Genomic DNA, 17,705 nt, shown 5'->3' with positions numbered 1-17,705 from the left:
CACAGGTGTTTGACGACTTTTCAGTAAAGTCGGATGTGTAAATGAAAAAATATTTTTTTTTACTAAAATTATGTTTTTTCCGCAGATTTACCAGATTTACCATGTTTACAAGAGGTAATAGGAGAAAATGCCCCCCAAAATTTGTAACCTCATTTCTTCTGAGTATGGAAATACCCCATATGTGGATGTGAAGTGCTCTGCTTCTACCCAAAAAAAGCAAAAACTGAACACAGAGTGCACACCACTATGTTAGCAATTAATTCACATGATTTTATTATAGCAATTACAACAACATTGGTCACATAACATTTAAAAACATTTAAAATGCTCACCAAGAGCCACAACACAAACCTCAGGGCAGGGCCATGAACCCCTACTCCCGAGAAAGACCCCGTCCAGCAGCATAATATTAGGTCTTAAAGGAGAACTCCAGAATACAAAAATTGTCTTCCATACTCCCGCTAGTAAAATAATAGATACATATCTTCCTTCGCTCCCCCAGTGCCCCTGGTACCCGCTCCAGTCTCTGCCGTGATCCTCTTCCTGGTTGCTGGTGGTCGGGAGTCATACTGCACTCAGCCAATCACCGGCCGCAGTGAAGTCCCGGCTCGGCCGGCGATAGGCTGAGCGGCAGTGTGACGTTTTGGCCCCGGCAGCAGGTGCCGGCGTAGTGAAGAATTGTGTGTCTTGAAGCGTTCTCAGCCTATCGCCGGCCGAGTCGGGACTTCACTGCAGCCGGTGATTGGCTAAGTGCAGTATGACTCGCCTACCACCGGCAACCAGGAAGAAGATCGCGGCGAAGACCGGAGCGGGTTACCGGAGGCATCGGGGAAGCGAAGGAAGGTAAGTATCTTTTTATTTTTTTTACTGCCGGCAGTATGGAGGACAATTTTTGTGTTCTGGAGTTCTCCTTTAATACAGCTACAGATGGCTATGCTACATAAATGTCACAGTACATAAAATCACCAAAGATAAGAATAATGGTATCTGATTCTATACCAGTATGCACAATAATAATTACATAATCATGCATATACAATAATGGTGCAAACCGGTCAGAATACATGTAAAGCAAAGTGTAGTTAGAAAGTACAATCTATGAGCAGAGCAAACCAGACAGGAGCCAGAGACACAGATGGCGGAGGCAGGGACGGGGCCGACTTCCCCCTTCAATTCCAGCCAAATTCTCTCTCCAAAAGCCCAATGTCGCTCCTTCTCTTCTGAGCCCTGTAGTGTGCCAGCAGAGCACTTTACATCCACATGAGGTATTTATATACTCAGAAGAAATGGTGTTACAAATTTTGGGGGGCTTTTTTTCCAATTACCCCTTGTGAAAATGAAAAATTTGGGATAACACCAGCATTTTAGTGAAACAATAAATAAATAAATAAAAATTTCACCGAAAATTCTTCAAACACCTCTGGGTAGTTAAGGCTCCTTATACTCCTTGTTACATTCCTTAAGGGGTGTAGTTTTCAAAATAGGGTCACATTTTTTTTTTTTTATTAGTGTTTAGGCTAGAACCACTGTAAAAATCAGCCACCCCTGTGCAAATCATCTCAAATGTACATGGCGCTCTTACTCCTGAGCCTTGTTGTGCGCCTGCAGAGCATTTTATGTCCACATATCGGGTATTTAAGTACTCAGGAGAAATTGCATTACAAATTTTGGGGGTCTTTTTTTCTTTTTTACCTTTTGTGAAAATAAAAAGTATGGGGCAACACCAGCAAGTTAGTGTAAAAAATTTACTTTACCTTTTCATAAGGGGTAAAAGGAGAAAAAGCCCAAAAATTTGTTAGGCAATTTCTCCCGAGTATGGAGATACCCCATATGTGGCCCTAAACTGTTGCCTTGAAATACGACAGGGCTCCGAAGTGAGAGAGCGCCATTCGCATTTGAGGCCTAAATTAGGGATTGCATAGAGGTGGACATTGGGAATCACTGGCGTAGAATAGCCCTAACAGCCTCCAGCTGTTGCAAAACTCCCAGCATGCCTGAACAGTCAATGGACGTCCGGCAATACTGGGAATTGTGGTTTTGCAACAGCTGGAGGCTCCGTTTTGGAAACAGTGCCATACCTGATGTTTTTCATTTTTATTGGGGGGGGGGGGACGACTGTGTAGGGGTATGTGTATATGTAGTGTTTTACTTTTTATTTTGTGTAGTGTAGTGCATCTCAAACTTGCAGCGAGTAAACCCCCGCCCGTGTGAATGTACCCTACATTCACATGGGGGGGGGGGGGGAACCTCCAGCTGTTGCAAAACTACAACAAGTTGCAGTTGCAGTCCGGCAACATCTGAAGGGCCAAATGTTACAGAACTACAACTCCCAGCATGCCTGGACTGTCTGGGCATGCTGACAGTTATAGTTTTGGAACATCTGGAAAAGTACAGTGGTCTCCAAACTGTGGCCCTTCAGATGTTGCAAAACTACTAATCCCAGCATGCCCGGACAACTGATGGCTGTCTGGGCATGCTGGGAGTTGTAGTTTTACAACTCCTAGAAGCAGCAGTGAAGATCACTTTACAGCGATCTTCACTGCTGCCTCTCATGCAGACGCCGACTTCTCCACTTGCCTGCCGCCGCTGCCTCCTACACTTATGCCTGCCGCAGGTCACCGCTGCCTCCTGCACTTGTGCCTGCTGCCGGTCTTAGGTATGTGCCGCTGTCCCCCCCCCAGTTCTCAGATCCTCTTCCCCCGCTCTGCCCGACTTCTAGGGTGGGCAGAGTGGGGGAAATGAACTTTAACCCCTTAAGGACTGAGCCCTTTTTCACCTTAAGGACTCGGCCATTTTTTGCAATTCTGACCACTGTCACTTTAAACATTAATAACTCTGGAATGCTTTTAGTTATCATTCTGATTCCAAGATTGTTTTTTCGTGACATATTCTACTTTAACTTTGTGGTAAAATTTTGTGGTAACTTGCATCCTTTGTTGGTGAAAAATCCCCAAATTTGATGAAAAATTAGAAAATTTTGCATTTTTCTAACTTTGAAGCTCTCTGCTTGGAAGGAAAATGGATATTCCAAATATTTTTTTTTATTCACATATACAATATGTCTACTTTATGTTTGCATCATAAAATTGATGTGTTTTTACTTTTGGAAGACACCAGAGGGCTTCAAAGTTCAGCAGTAATTTTCCAATTTTCCACAAAATTTTTCAACTCGCTCGAAGTGGATTTGAAGGTTCTTCATATTAGAAATACCCCATAAATTACCCCATTATAAAAACTGCACCCCCCAAAGTATTCAAAATGACATTCAGCAAGTGTGTTAACCCTTTAGGTGTTTCACAGGAATAGCAGCAAAGTGAAGGAGAAAATTCCAAATCTTAATTTTTTACACTCGCATGTTCTTGTACACCCAATTTTTGAATTTTTGCAAGGGGTAAAAAGGAGAAAATTTTTACTTGTATTTGAAACCCAATTTTTCTCGAGTAAGGATATACCTCATATGTCTATGTTAATTGTTCGGCGGGCGCAGTAGAGGGCTCAGAAGGGAAGGAGCGTCAAATGGTTTTTGGGGGGCATGTCACCTTTAGGAAGCCCCTATGGTGCCAGAACAGCAAAAAAAACCATGGCATACCATTTTGGAAACTAGACCCCTTGGGGAACATAACAAGGGGTAAAGTAAACCTTAATACCCCACAGGTGATTCACGACTTTTGCATATGTAAAAAAAAATTCCCTAAAATGCTTGGTTTCCCAAAAGTTTTACATTTTTTAAAAGGGTAATAGCAGAAAATACCCCCCAAAATTTGAAGCCCAATTTCTCCCGATTCAGAAAACACCCAATATGAGGGTGAAAAGTGCTCTGCTGGCGCACTACAGGTCTCAGAAGAGGAGGAGTCACATTTGGCTTTTTGAAAGCAAATTTTGCTCTAGGGGCATGCCGCATTTAGGAAGCCCCTATGGTGCCAGAACAGCAAAAAAAAAAAAAAACACATGGCATACTATTTTGGAAACTAGACCCCTCGGGGAACGTAACAAGGGGTTAAGTGAACCTTAATACCCCACAGGTGTTTCACGACTTTTGCATATGTAAAAAAAAATAAAAATTTTTTTTACCTAAAATGCTTCTTTTCCCAAAAATTTTACATTTTTAAAAAGGGTAAAAGCAGAAAATACTCCCCAAAATTTGTAACACAATTTCTCCCGAGTACGGCGATACCCCATATGTGGCCCTTAACTGTTGCCTTGAAATACGTCAGGGCTCCAAAGTGAGAGCGCCATGCGCATTTGAGGCCTAAATTAGGGACTTGCATAGGGGTGGACATAGGGGAATTCTACGCCAGTGATTCCCAAACAGGGTGCCTCCAGCTGTTGTAAAACTGTCAGTGGCTGTCTGGTAATACTGGGAGTAGTGGTTTTGCAACAGCTGGAGGCTCCGTTTTGGAAACCGTGGCGTACCAGACGTTTTTCATTTTTATTGGGGAGGGGGGCTGTGTAGGGGTATGTGTATATGTAGTGTTTTTTACTTTTTATTTTATTTTTTGTTAGTGTAGTGTTTTTAGGGTACAGTCGCATGGGCGGGGGTTCACAGTAGTTTCTCGCTGGCAGTTTGAGCTGCGGCAGAAAATTGGCCGCAGCTCAAACTTGCAGCCGGATACTTACTGTAAGCCTCTGCCCATGTGAGTGTACCCTGTACGTTCACATTGGGGGGGGGGAACATCCAGCTTTTGCAAAACTACAACTCCCAGCATGTACGGTCTATCAGTGCATGCTGGGAGTTGTAGTTTTGCAACAGCTGGAGGCACACTGGTTGTGAAACACCGAGTTTGGTAACAAACTCAGTGTTTTGCAACCAGTGTGCCTTCAGCTGTTGCAAAAGCTACAACCCCCAGCATGTACGGACAGCGGAAGGGCATGCTGGGTCTTGTAGTTATGCAACAGCTGGAGGCATACTACTTTGGCTGGTGATGCTGGGGATTGTAGTTATGCAACAGCTGGAGACACACTGGCTTTCTACTTAACTCAGTGTGCCTTCAGCTGTTGCAAAACTACAACTCTCAGCAGTCACCGACAGCCAACGGGCATGCTGGGAGTTGTAGTTATGCAACCAGCAGATGCACCACTACAACTCCCAGCATGCACTTTAGCTGTTTATGCAAGCTGGGAGTTGTAGTTACACAACAGCTGAAGGTACACGTTTCCATAGAAAAAATGTGCCTCCAGCTGTTGCAAAACTATAAGTCCCAGCATGCCCATAAGAGAATGCTGGGAGTTGTGGTGGTCTGCCTCCTGCTGTTGCATAACTACAGCTCCCAGCATGCCCTTTTTGCATGCTGGGAGCTTTTGCTAAGCAACAGCAGGAGGCTGTCACTCACCTCCAACTATCCACGCGGCATCACATCAGTCCCTCGTCGTCGCCGCTCCTCCTGGGGCCCCGATCCCAACATTGACGCCGGGGATCGGGGTCCCCAGCTCCCGGGGTGCACATCCCGCACCCGCTCACGTCCACCTCACCCCTGCTGGCTATGGCTGTTCGGAGCCGTCAGAGACGGCCCCGAACAGCCTGTAATTCCGGGTCACCGGAGACCCGATTGACCCGGAATCTGCCGCAGATCGCTGGACTGAATTGTCATCATGACCCCCCTGGGCGATATGCCGCAATGCTATTCCATTCCCGGCTAGCGGCGGAGGGCCGGGAATGGACAGGACGTACTCAAACGTCCTGAGTCCTTAACCCCTTAAGGACTGAGCCCTTTTTCACCTTAAGGACTCAGCCATTTTTTGCAATTCTGACCACTGTCACTTTAAACATTAATAACTCTGGAATGCTTTTAGTTATCAATCTGATTCCGAGATTGTTTTTTCGTGACATATTCTACTTTAACTTAGTAGTAAAATTTTGTGGTAACTTGCATCCTTTCTTGGTGAAAAATCCCAAAATTTGATGAAAAATTTGAAAATTTTGCATTTTTCTAACTTTGAAGCTCTCTGCTTGTAAGGAAAATGGATATTCAAAATATATTTTTTTTTATTCACATATACAATATGTCTACTTTATGTTTGCATCATAAAATTGACAAGTGTTTACTTTTGGAAGACACCAGAGGGCTTCAAAGTTCCGCAGCAATTTTCCAATTTTTCACAAAATTTTGAAACTCGCTTTTTTTCAGGGACCAGTTCAGGTTTGAAGTGGATTTGCAGGGTCTTCATATTAGAAATACCCCATAAATGACCCCATTATAAAAACTGCACCCCCCAAAGTATTCAAAATGACATTCAGTCAGCGTTTTAACCCTTTAGGTGTTTCACAGGAATAGCAGCAAAGTGAAGGAGAAAATTCACAATCTTCATTTTTTACACTTGCATGTTTTTGTAGACCCAGTTTTTGAATTTTTGCAAGGGGTAAAAAGGAGAAAATTTTTACTTGTATTTGAAACCCAATTTCTCTCGAGTAAGCACATACCTCATATGTCTATGTTAATTGTTCGGCGGGCGCAGTAGAGGGCTCAGAAGGGAAGGAGCGACAAATGGTTTTTGGGGGGCATGTCACATTTAGGAAGCCCCTATGGTGCCAGAACAGCAAAAAAAACACATGGCATACCATTTTGGAAACTAGACCCCTCGGGGAACATAACAAGGGGTAAAGTAAACCTTAATACCCCACAGGTGATTCACAACTTTTGCATACGTAAAAAAAAAAAAATTCCCTAAAATGCTTGGTTTCCCAAAAGTTTTACATTTTTAAAAAGGGTAATAGCAGAAAATATCCCCCAAAATGTGAAGCCCAATTTCTCCCGATTCAGAAAACACCCCATATGGGGGTGAAAAGTGCTCTACTGGCGCACTACAGGTCTCAGAAGAGAAGGAGTCACATTTGGCTTTTTTGAAGGAAATTTTGCTCTGGGGGCATGCCGCATTTAGGAAGCCCCTATGGTGCCAGGACAGCAAAAAAAAACACATGGCATACCATTTTGGAAACTAGACCCCTTGGGGAACGTTACAAGGGGTAAAGTGAACCTTAATACCCCACAGGGGTTTCACAACTTTTGCATATGTAAAAAAAATTAAAAAAAAATTACCTAAAATGCTTGGTTTCCCAAAAAAATTACATTTTTACAAAGGGTTAAAGCAGAAAATACCCCCCAAAATTTGAAGTCCAATTTCTCCCGATTCAGAAAACGCCCCATATGGGGGTGAAAAGTGCTCTGCTGGCGCACTACAGGTCTCAGAAGAGAAGGAGTCACATTTGGCTTTTTGAAAGCAAATTTTGCTCTGGGGGCATGCCGCATTTAGGAAGCCCCTATGGTGCCAGGACAGCAAAAAAAAAAAAACATGGCATACCATTTTGGAAACTAGACCCCTCGGGGAACGTAACAAGGGGGTTAAGTGAACCTTAATACCCCACAGGTGTTTCACGACTTTTGCATATGTAAAAAAATTAAAAAAAATTTACCTAAAATGCCTCTTTTCCCAAAAATTTTACATTTTTAAAAAGGGTAATAGCAGAAAATCACCCCCAAAATTTGTAACACAATTTCTCCCGAGTACGGCGATACCCCATATGTGACCCTAAACTGTTGCCTTGAAATACGACAGGGCTCCAAAGTGAGAGCGCCATGCGCATTTGAGGCCTAAATTAGGGACTTGCATAGGGGAGGATATAGGGGTATTCTACGCCAGTGATTCCCAAACAGGGTGCCTCCGGCTGTTGCAAAACTCCCAGCATGCCTGGACAGTCAGTGGCTATCTGGCAATACTGGGAGTAGTTGTTTTGCAACAGCTGGAGGCTCCATTTTGGAAACAGTGGCGTACCAGACGTTTTTCATTTTTAGAGGGGAGGGGGGCTGTGTAGGGGTTTGTGTATTTGTAGTGATTTTTACTTTTTATTTTATTGTGTGTTAGTGTAGTGTAGTGTTTTTAGGGTACAGTCACATGGGGGGGGTTCACAGTAGTTTCACGCTGGCAGTTTGAGCCGCAGCTCAAACTTGCAGCCGGATACTTACTGTAATCCTCCGCCCATGTGAGTGTACCCTGTACGTTCACATTGGGGGGGGGGGGGGGGGAACATCCAGCTGTTGCAAAACTACAACTCCCAGCATGTACGGTCTATCAGTGCATGCTGGGAGTTGTAGTTTTGCAACCGCTGGAGGCTCCGTTTTGGAAACAGTGGCGTACCAGACGTTTTTCATTTTTATTGGGGAGGGGAGGGGGGTTGTATAGGGGTATGTGTATACGTAGTGTTTTTTACTTTTTATTGTGTGTTAGTGTAGTGTTTTTAGGGTACAGTCGCACGGGCGGGGGGTTCACAGTAGTTTCTCGCTGGCAGTTTGAGCTGCGACAGAAAATTTGCCGCAGCTCAAACTTGCAGACGGATACTTGCTGTAATCCTCCGCCCATGTGAGTGTACCCTGTACGTTCACATTGGGGGGGGGGGAACATCCAGCTGTTGCAAAACTACAACTCCCAGCATGTACGGTCTATCAGTGCATGCTGGGAATTGTAGTTTTGCAACAGCTGGAGGCACACTGGTTGTGAAACACCGAGTTTGGTAACAAACTCAGTGTTTTGCAACCAGTGTGCCTTCAGCTGTTGCAAAAGCTACAACCCCCAGCATGTACGGACAGCGGAAGGGCATGCTGGGTCTTGTAGTTATGCAACAGCTGGAGGCATACTACTTTGGCTGGGGATGCTGGGGACTGTAGTTATGCAACAGCTGGAGACACACTGGTTTGCTACATAACTCAGTGTGCCTTCAGCTGTTGCAAAACTACAACTCCCAGCAGTCACCGACAGCCAACGGGCATGCTGGGAGTTGTAGTTATGCAACCAGCAGATGCACTACTACAACTCCCAGCATGCACTTTAGCTGTTGGTGCAAGCTGGGAGTTGTAGTTACACAACAGCTGAAGGTACACTTTTCCATAGAAAAAATGTGCCTCCAGCTGTTGCAAAACTACAAGTCCCAGCATGCCCATAAGGGCATGCTGGGAGTTGTGGTGGTCTGCCTCCTGCTGTTGCATAACTACAGCTCCCAGCATGCCCTTTTTGCATGCTGGGAGCTGTTGCTAAGCAACAGCAGGAGGCTGTCACTCACCTCCAACGATCCAGCCGCACAGGTCAATCCCTTGTCGTCTCCGCCGCGGCCGTCGCTCCTGGGGCCCCGATCCCAACATTGACGCCGGGGATCGGGGTCCCCAGCACCGGGGGTCTTCTGCCCGCACCCGCTCACGTCCTCCGGAAGAGGGGCGGAGCGGGTTGCGGGAGTGACACCCGCAGCAGGCGCCCTGATTGGTCGGCCGGTAATCAGGCCGACGAATCAGGGCGATCGTGAGGTGGCACCAGTGCCACCTCACCCCTGCAGGCTCTGGCTGTTCGGGGCCGTCGGAGACGGCCCCGAACAGCCTGTAATTCCGGGTCACCGGGTCACTGGAGACCCGATTGACCCGGAATCTGCCGCAGATCGCTGGACTGAATTGTCCAGCGATCTGCGGCCATCGCCGACATGGGGGGGCATAATGACCCCCCTGGGCGATATGCCCCGATGCCTGCTGAACGATTTCAGCAGGCATCGGGCACCGGCTCCCCTCCGGCTAGTGGCGGGGGGCCAGGATTTGACAGGACGTACTCAAACGTCCTGAGTCCTTAAGGACTCGGAAAAGGGGACGTTTGAGTACGTCCTGCGTCCTTAAGGGGTTAAGGACTCGGAAAAGGGGCCGTTTGAGTACGTCCTGTGTCCTTAAGGGGTTAAAGGGGTACTCCGGTGAAAAACTTTTTTTCTTTTAAATCAACTGGTGGCTGAAAGTTAAACATATTTGTAAATTACTTCTATTAAAAAATCTTAATCCTTCCAGTACTTATTAGCTGCTGAATGCTACAGAGGAAATTCCTTTCTTTTTGGAACACTGATGATATCACGAGCACAGTGCTCTCTGCTGACTTCTCTGTCCATTTTAGCAACCATGCATAGCAATTGTATGCTAAGGGCAGTATGGTGGCTCAGTGGTTAGCACTGCTTCCTTACAGTGCTGGGGACTTGGGTTCAAATCCCACTAAGGACAACAATAAATAAAGCGTTATTATTATTATAATAATGTCAGCAGAGAGAACTGTGCTCGTGAGGTCATCAGAGAGCATTCCAAAAAGAAAATAATTTCCTCTGTAGTATTCAGCAGCTAATAAGTACAGGAAGGATTAAGATTTTTTAATAGAACTAATAAACAAATATGTTTAACTTTCTGCCACCATTTGATCTAAAAGAAAAAAGGTTTTCACTGGAGTACCCCTTTAACCCCTCCCCAGTCAGCTGAGACACTGATTGGTCCAGAGTGACCAGGACCATCCACAGATGGTCCTGGGGGGGGCTTTCAGAAATTGTCTCCCGTAGGTCCAGAGGTCTCGCTAGCATAAGCAGGGAAGTTGTAAGAACTCACTGTTTCAGGTCAAGGCCGGCAGGCTTTGGCCTAGTACTTGTCGTTTAAAGTTGCGGAGGTCTGTCCTCATGAAGTGTCAGCAACCCAAGAGAGAGACTATTGGCTGCAGCTCCCTTATATGGGCAGGGGCTGGCCGTTTTAAGATTGGTCCAGACCATCTGTCAATCAGCTTTACAAGGTATTGTGGCTATCACATGACCCAGAACCTGAAAAGGTCCTTTTACCTACCATAGAGACTAAACAGCAGTCACATGACCCGCAGGTCCTGCGACGCTATGCAAAGTAAGTATACACTTTCTATACAGTATTTACATTTATTTTAGCAATATATTAACTATTGGAGGGGTGTCTAGGGGATGACTAAAGAAGCGGAACCCCACAGTTACTAGGAACTCTGACTTTGGGGACCTCTAATCAAGGTACGGTATGCAATACGGTACCGGGACACCACACCGGGTTAACTGAATGACTTATAAAAACATCATGATGCGCAAACTACCAGCATAACATGATGTTTATATAAGTCATTCTGGGGGAAGGGGTTAATCACATACTCTTCCCTGCCTATAATGATCAGACCCCAATCAATCAAAACAGGGACATCACACCATGCACACCACAGCCCTGGCTGGCTGGAGGAAGAGATTTATCAAAATCTGTGCAGAGGAAAAGTGGTGTAGGTGCCCATAGTAACCAATCAGATTGCTTCTTTTCTTTTTTCAGAGGCCTTATTTAAAGGATAAGTATCATGAGAAAAAAAAAAAAAAAAAAAACATATCCACCTATCCAAAGCAATCTCCTGTTTAGAGCCCTGGCTCTCCTTCACAGCGGGCGCGTCATGATCCCACCATATAGCTCTATGGCAGAGCCGTTTGGCAATCTTCGGCTCTCCTATAGAACTATATAGAGAGGATGTGGCGGCCCCCGCTTCAGGTGGGGGTCATGACGTGCCGCTGTGAAGGGGAGCTGGGGCTCTAAACAGGAGTTTGTGGGGTGCTCCAGCGCTCAGACCCCCCACAATCTAAAACGTATCAGTTTTTATTTTCATGATACTTGTCCTTTAAAAATGAAACATGCGACTGGTCAACTTTTTCTCTGCACAGATTTTGACCAGGGGTGGACGGACAACTCATGGGGCCCCTAAGCACGCATTTTTGTAAGAATATTAGTATGCTCATTCTGACCCCTATAACTCTTTATTTTGCTGCAAGAAGGCTTATTTTTGTGCTGGGATCTGTAGTTTTTATCGCTACCTTTTTTATTAAGATGGGAGTTTTAAAACGTTTTAAAAAAAACATTTTCACATAAATGACACGAGCAAAAATCAGCAATTCTGGATTTTTTTTTTACATTTCCAGCATTCACCGTGCGGTTTTATAAACATTGGCCCTCATTTACTATTGCAAACCCGATATGTTTTGTTGGGCTGTGCGCCAGATTTTGCGGCAGAATTGAAAAAACCTCGACCAACTCTCCATTTTGCTAAGAAAATCCGTAAAAAGGGCGTGGTCACCAGCAAAATGGGGCGTGGTCTCTGTAAAGGGGCGTGTTTCCGACATTTTCACAAAAAACCAACATATTTACTAAGGTTTCCACATAAAATGTGGTGGATTTGAGCTGAGGAAAACCAGACAGATCAGAACATGTGTAAAAAAAAGCAAAGTGTAGGGGAAGTGCAAAATGTAGGGAAACCTCAGTAAATACCGTGGAAAATAAATTTTAGGGAATTAAAACCCACAAAGAAACCTACACTCCACTCTTAATAAATGGGGGCCATTATAATTCAGACATTTATGTAGGACATTTTAATAGTTCTGACATTTATGTAGGACATTATATTTTAATAGTTCGGACATTTATGTAGGACATTATATTTTAACCCCTTAAGGACGCAGGACGTAGGACGTAAATGTACGTCCTGGTGCGGTGGTACTTAACGCACCAGGACGTACATTTACGTCCTAAGCATAACCGCGGGCATCGGAGCGATGCCCGTGTCATGCGCAGCTGATCCCGGCTGCTGATCGCAGCCAGGGACCCGCCGGCGTCCGCGGGCGTCCGCCATTAACCCCTCAGGTGCCGGGATCAATACAGATCCCGGCATCTGTGGCAGTGCGCGATTTGAATGAATGATCGGATCGCCCGCAGCGCTGCTGCGGGGATCTGATCATTCATAACGCCGCACGGAGGTCCCCTCTCCTTCCTCCGTGCGGCTCCCGGCATCTCCTGCTCTGGTCTGTGATCGAGCAGACCAGAGCAGGAGATGACCGATAATACTGATCTGTTCTATGTCCTATACATAGAACAGATCAGTATTAGCAATCATGGTATTGCTATGAATAGTCCCCTATGGAGACTATTCAAGTGTAAAAAAAAATGTAAAAAAATGTAAAAGTAAAAGTAAAAAAAAAAGTGAAAATCCCCTCCCCCAATAAAAAGTAAAACGTCCGTTTTTTTCCTATTTTACCCCCAAAAAGCGTAAAAAATTTTTTTTATAGACATATTTGGTATCGCCGCGTGCGTAAATGTCCGAACTATTAAAATAAAATGTTAATGATCCCGTACGGTGAACGGCGTGAACGAAAAAAAAAAAAAAAAAGTCCAAAATTCCTACTTTTTTTATACATTTTATAAAAAAAAAATTATAAAAAATGTATTAAAAGTTTTTTATATGCAAATGTGGTATCAAAAAAAAGTACAGATCATGGCGCAAAAAATGAGCCCCCATACCGCCGCTTATACGGAAAAATAAAAAAGTTATAGGTCATCAAAATAAAGGGATTATAAACGTACTAATTTGGTTAAAAAGTTTGTGATTTTTTTTAAGCGCAACAATAATATAAAAGTATATAATAATGGGTATCATTTTAATCGTATTGACCCTCAGAATAAAGAACACATGTCATTTTTACCGTAAAAAAAATTTTTACGGCGTGAAAACGAAACCTTCCAAAATTAGCAAAATTGCGTTTTTCGTTTTAATTTCCCCACAAAAATAGTGTTTTTTGGTTGCGCCATACATTTTATGGCATAATGAGTTATGTCATTACAAAGGACAACTGGTTGCGCAAAAAACAAGCCCTCATACTAGTCTGTGGATGAAAATATAAAAGAGTTATGATTTTTAGAAGGCGAGAAGGAAAAAATGAAAACGTAAAAATTAAATTGTCTGAGTCCTTAAGGCCAAAATGGGCTGAGTCCTTAAGGGGTTAATAGTTCGGACATTTATGTAGGTCCGGATACCAAATATGTTTATTTTTTTCCCATAATTTAATTTTTTTTTAAATGGTTAAAGGGGGGTGATTTCACAGTACCCGTCTGCTGACTACATGTTCATAGTTCTGATACAGCCTATAGCAGCAGCCCCAAAACTACAGCTTCCAGCATGTTGCAATATAGTATAAGTTATGGTGCAACATGCTGGGAGTTGTAGTTCTGGGACTGCTGTAGAGCCATAGGATGTGTCTAAGAATGCTGGGAGTTGGTTACTAACTACAATTTCCAGTATGCCCTGACACAGCCTATGGCTCTGCAGCTAATCCAGAACTACAATTCTCAACATGTTGCACAATATAGAAGTATACTATACTACTATATAGTGAAACATGCTGGGAGTTGTAGTTCTGGGTCAGCTCCAGGAATGCTGGGAGTTACAGTTACTAACTACAATGCCCAGCATGCCCTGATACAACCTATGGCTCTGCAGCTGACCAAAATGTAAAACTTCCAGTATTTAAAACATTGCACCCACTCTCCCCTTCTTACGGATGTGCCAGCCAATGCAGAGAGGCGCAGATTCCGGTTGTGAGAAGAAGACTACGCTCCCCTCCGGCACGCACTCTCCCTAGCTCCACGCCTGCAGTGTTTTGACACGTGGTTTGGGCGCTTTCTGATGACGTCATGCGGGCTGATCTGCAAGTGCTGTCGGCTGAGCCCGGCACAACAGCAGCCGCTGAGGGGAGAAGAGGAGCGGACGTGTCCGTACAGACAGCGCACAGTCTTCTCGTGCGAAGCTGACAGTGTCATTCCGTCCCCCCCGGTACAGCACTATATCCCAGCGGCCTTACCCCCGGTACACCCGCCCGTGTCATAGCTGCCGGTTCTCTCCTGTGTCTCTCACGTCATTCCGGTGCACCCGGGTAACATTCAGCGAGCACTATGCTGCAGCCTCGTCAGAGCTCGTATATACCGCCTGCCTTATAGCGCCTGTGTATTTCTACTTCTTCTCTGTAGACCTGTGTGCACAGTGCATGTATATTGTATATGGTCCTGTCACCTCTAGTGTTACCTGCCCTTCATATCTTCACTATAGTGTACAATACAGAATATTCTATGTGCCTATGCAACATATACATTGCCATATACTGTTGTATCCTATCATCCTTCTATACACCCCATATCAGAGAAGAATTCTAGTGTTACCTCATACCCCCTTGTAGATCTGGTGGTCCTACAATTGTCCCTATTGTTATTGTAGCTTATATTTAGGGCTCAAGTCCTGCAGGAACGCGTGGGAGCTGAGTTCCTGCACTTTTTCCACAGCAGGAACACTGTTCCCATTAGCAAGAGTCCTGCGAGACCATCCCTTGAGTGGAAATCTTGGGTGAGTTCCTGTACTTTTTTTTTCCCAGGACTTGACCCCTGCTTATATTAGACTTTGCCCCCCCCCCCCTCCTTATCCAAAATGTCAGAGACAAACACTATGACTGTGGTGTCAGATCCCCAGCATGCTGCTAAAATTCTCCGGGCTCTGGGTTGTTTTCGGGAGGAATCGGACTTCTGCGATGCCGTCCTGGTGGTGGAGGAGCAGGAGATCCCAGTGCAGAAGAACATTCTGGCTGCTGCAAGTCCCTATATAAGGTAAATCATTGCTTCCGATCTCGGGGGTTGTATATTGTGGTCTGTTGTCTTACTAATGTAATATTCAGCCCGGATTCCCTCGGGTATGTCCTGTGGAAGCGTCACTGTATATACTTTTCTGGATGCTTTGGGATGGGTATATCCTAAGAAGCCATGGCAAAGTTGTCAGCTGAGCATTTCCTATCCCACATGCATCACAAAAGTCAGCCGAAAAATGCCGCCAGAGTATACAGTAGAGCAGTGGTCTCCAAGCTGCAAAACTACAACTCCCAGCATGCCCGGACAGCCGTTGGCTGTCCGGCCATGCTGGGAGTTGTAGTTTTGCAACATCTGAAGGTCCTCAGTTTGGGGATATAGGCACTAGATAAGTGCTTCTTAAGCTGCTGCAAAACTACAACTCCCTGCAATCCCAAAAAATGCCGCCAGAGTATACAGTAGAGCAGTGGTCTCCAAACTGCGAACCTCCAGCTGTTGCAGAATTACAACTCCCAGCATTCCCTAACAGCCGTTGGCTGTCCAGGCATACTGGGAGTTGTAGTTTTGCAACAGCTGAAGGTCCTCAGTTTGGAGATCTAGGTAGTAGAGAAGTGTTCCTTTTTATTTTATTTTTTAATTTTTTAATTTTTTTTTATTATTAACAACAGACATACATACGATTTACAATTAAACATCACAAATCATAAAAAGAGAACAGAGAATAAAGGTAATCTATCCCCAAAAAAGTAGCAATTTCACTATTTCAGCTTAATCTTACAAAAATGAAAGAAAAAAGGAGAGAAAGAGAAAAAAAGAGTAACAGAAAAGGCTTAAAAGACCACCACAAATTTATCGCTCGTCAAGTTAAAGCTCATCAAAGTTAGAGAAGTGTTTCTTAAGCTGCTACGCCTACAATACTACAACTCCCAGCATGTCTGGAGGGACTAAGGCTATCTGGGCATGCTGGGAGTTGTAGATTTGCAACAGCTGGAGGCACACTGGTTGGGAAACACTGCAGTAGTGTGAGCAGTGGATTTGATTGCTGATACATACCTTAAAACATGCTCATATATATATATATATATATATATATATATATATATATATCTGTGTGTGTGTGTGTTTTGCAGTGTATGAATTATAATTATCTCTCCCCAACTTCTTAGTTATAGTATAGTTTTCATATGGGACCAATAGGGGATGACAGGAGAAAAAGTGTTCAAAAGACAGTGTATAGTGGTTGCATGAATCTATGTCCCCTATCTATTTAGATCTGCCGCCTGTTCTTGTCTTGTCCTGCAGTGTAATGGTTAAAGATGCCGTACATGATGAGTCACAGGATAGGGAGGAATCAAGTCAGTTGAGTCAGAGTGATCCCGCTGGCTGGCGTGGTCCTGAAGTGAGTAAAAAGTAGCTGACGTTGCAAGCACAAGTATTCAGCAGGGAGGGTCCGTTGCTGTGCCCACAGGGCAAACCCTGGGACAGATAGCACACAGTATCCAATTTCAAGCCTAGGAGGTCATGTATAGTTTAGTGCTCATCTAAAGACATATATTGTCTGTTCTGTCAAGTTGTTAAAGTTTGCACACTGAATGTTGGGTGTCACTCTGGTTGTACCTTGACATGCAACTTTTTTAAAAGCAGACTGTAATATTGAGAATAGGCAACTTACTAATACTATGGGCTCCGGGAGCCAAGATCTCCACCAACACCCTAAAGCAAAACATTCCAGCTCTTACTTGGCTTTTGTGTAACTTGGGAATACTAGAACCTATTGATTTCAGTGGTGGAATGTAATCGCCGTCAGGAGCAAAAAAAATAGGAAAGAGGATGCTACATGTCTTGGAAAGTGATGTCACACAATGTGATGTCATTAGTGTCCTCGTCTCTCAATGTGTCACAGTCATTAGTATCTGCTCATCTCTCCCTTTGCCATGATCATTAGTGCCCCCCTCCCTTATCTCTCCCTGTGTCAGTCATTGGTGTCCCCTCACCTCTCCCTGATGATGATCATTAGGTTTCCCCTTTACCTTCCTTCTTGTGTCACAATCATTAGTGTCCCCCCTCATCTCCCCTCATGTGTCAGTCATTAGTGCCCCCCCCTCATCTCTCCTCATGTGTCAGTCTTTAGTGTCCCCCCTCATCTCCCCTCATGTCAGTCATTAGTGCCCCCCCCTCATCTCTCCTCATGTGTCAGTCTTTAGTGTCCCCCCTCATCTCTCCTCATGTCAGTCATTAGTGTCCCCCTCATCTCCCCTCATGTGTCAGTCTTTAGTGTCCCCCCTCATCTCCCCTCATGTGTCAGTCTTTAGTGTCCCCCCTCATCTCCCCTCATGTGTCAGTCTTTAGTGTCCCCCCTCATCTCCCCTCATGTGTCAGTCTTTAGTGTCCCCCCTCATCTCCCCTCATGTGTCAGTCTTTAGTGTCCCCCCTCATCTCCCCTCATGTGTCAGTCATTAGTGTCCCCCCCCTCATCTCTCCTCA

At 44.7% G+C, this 17,705-nt stretch overlaps 1 protein-coding gene and 1 long non-coding RNA gene across 4 annotated transcripts in view; one reads left to right on the top strand and one right to left on the bottom strand.

Moving 5' to 3' along the window:
• Positions 1 to 14,267, bottom strand: part of LOC130276591 (uncharacterized) — an 86,556-nt gene extending 72,289 nt beyond the window's left edge. The window contains exon 1 of the long non-coding RNA XR_008845182.1: positions 14,151 to 14,267. This is a non-coding gene — a long non-coding RNA (uncharacterized LOC130276591). The remainder of the gene's footprint in view (positions 1 to 14,150) is intronic.
• Positions 14,268 to 14,862: 595 nt separating this feature from the next.
• The window catches only part of GAN (gigaxonin), a 57,084-nt gene continuing 54,241 nt past the window's right edge, over positions 14,863 to 17,705 (top strand). The window contains exons 1-2 of one of the 3 annotated variants that reach the window (XM_056526164.1): positions 14,863 to 14,988; positions 15,104 to 15,245. Coding sequence is in view for 1 of the 3 variants with exons in the window: in XM_056526163.1 (XP_056382138.1) it covers positions 15,070 to 15,245 (176 nt within the window). In the remaining 2 variants the exon portion in view is untranslated. Of the gene's footprint in view, positions 15,246 to 17,705 lie in introns of all 3 variants that reach the window. The other 2 variants (XM_056526163.1, XM_056526166.1) reach the window with 2 other exon arrangements.

This window comes from Hyla sarda, chromosome 6, assembly GCF_029499605.1.
Source record: "Hyla sarda isolate aHylSar1 chromosome 6, aHylSar1.hap1, whole genome shotgun sequence".
Classification (NCBI taxonomy): domain Eukaryota; kingdom Metazoa; phylum Chordata; class Amphibia; order Anura; family Hylidae; genus Hyla; species Hyla sarda.
Note: the sequence above shows the minus strand (reverse complement) of the source record. Positions and strands in the feature narration are given on the sequence as shown.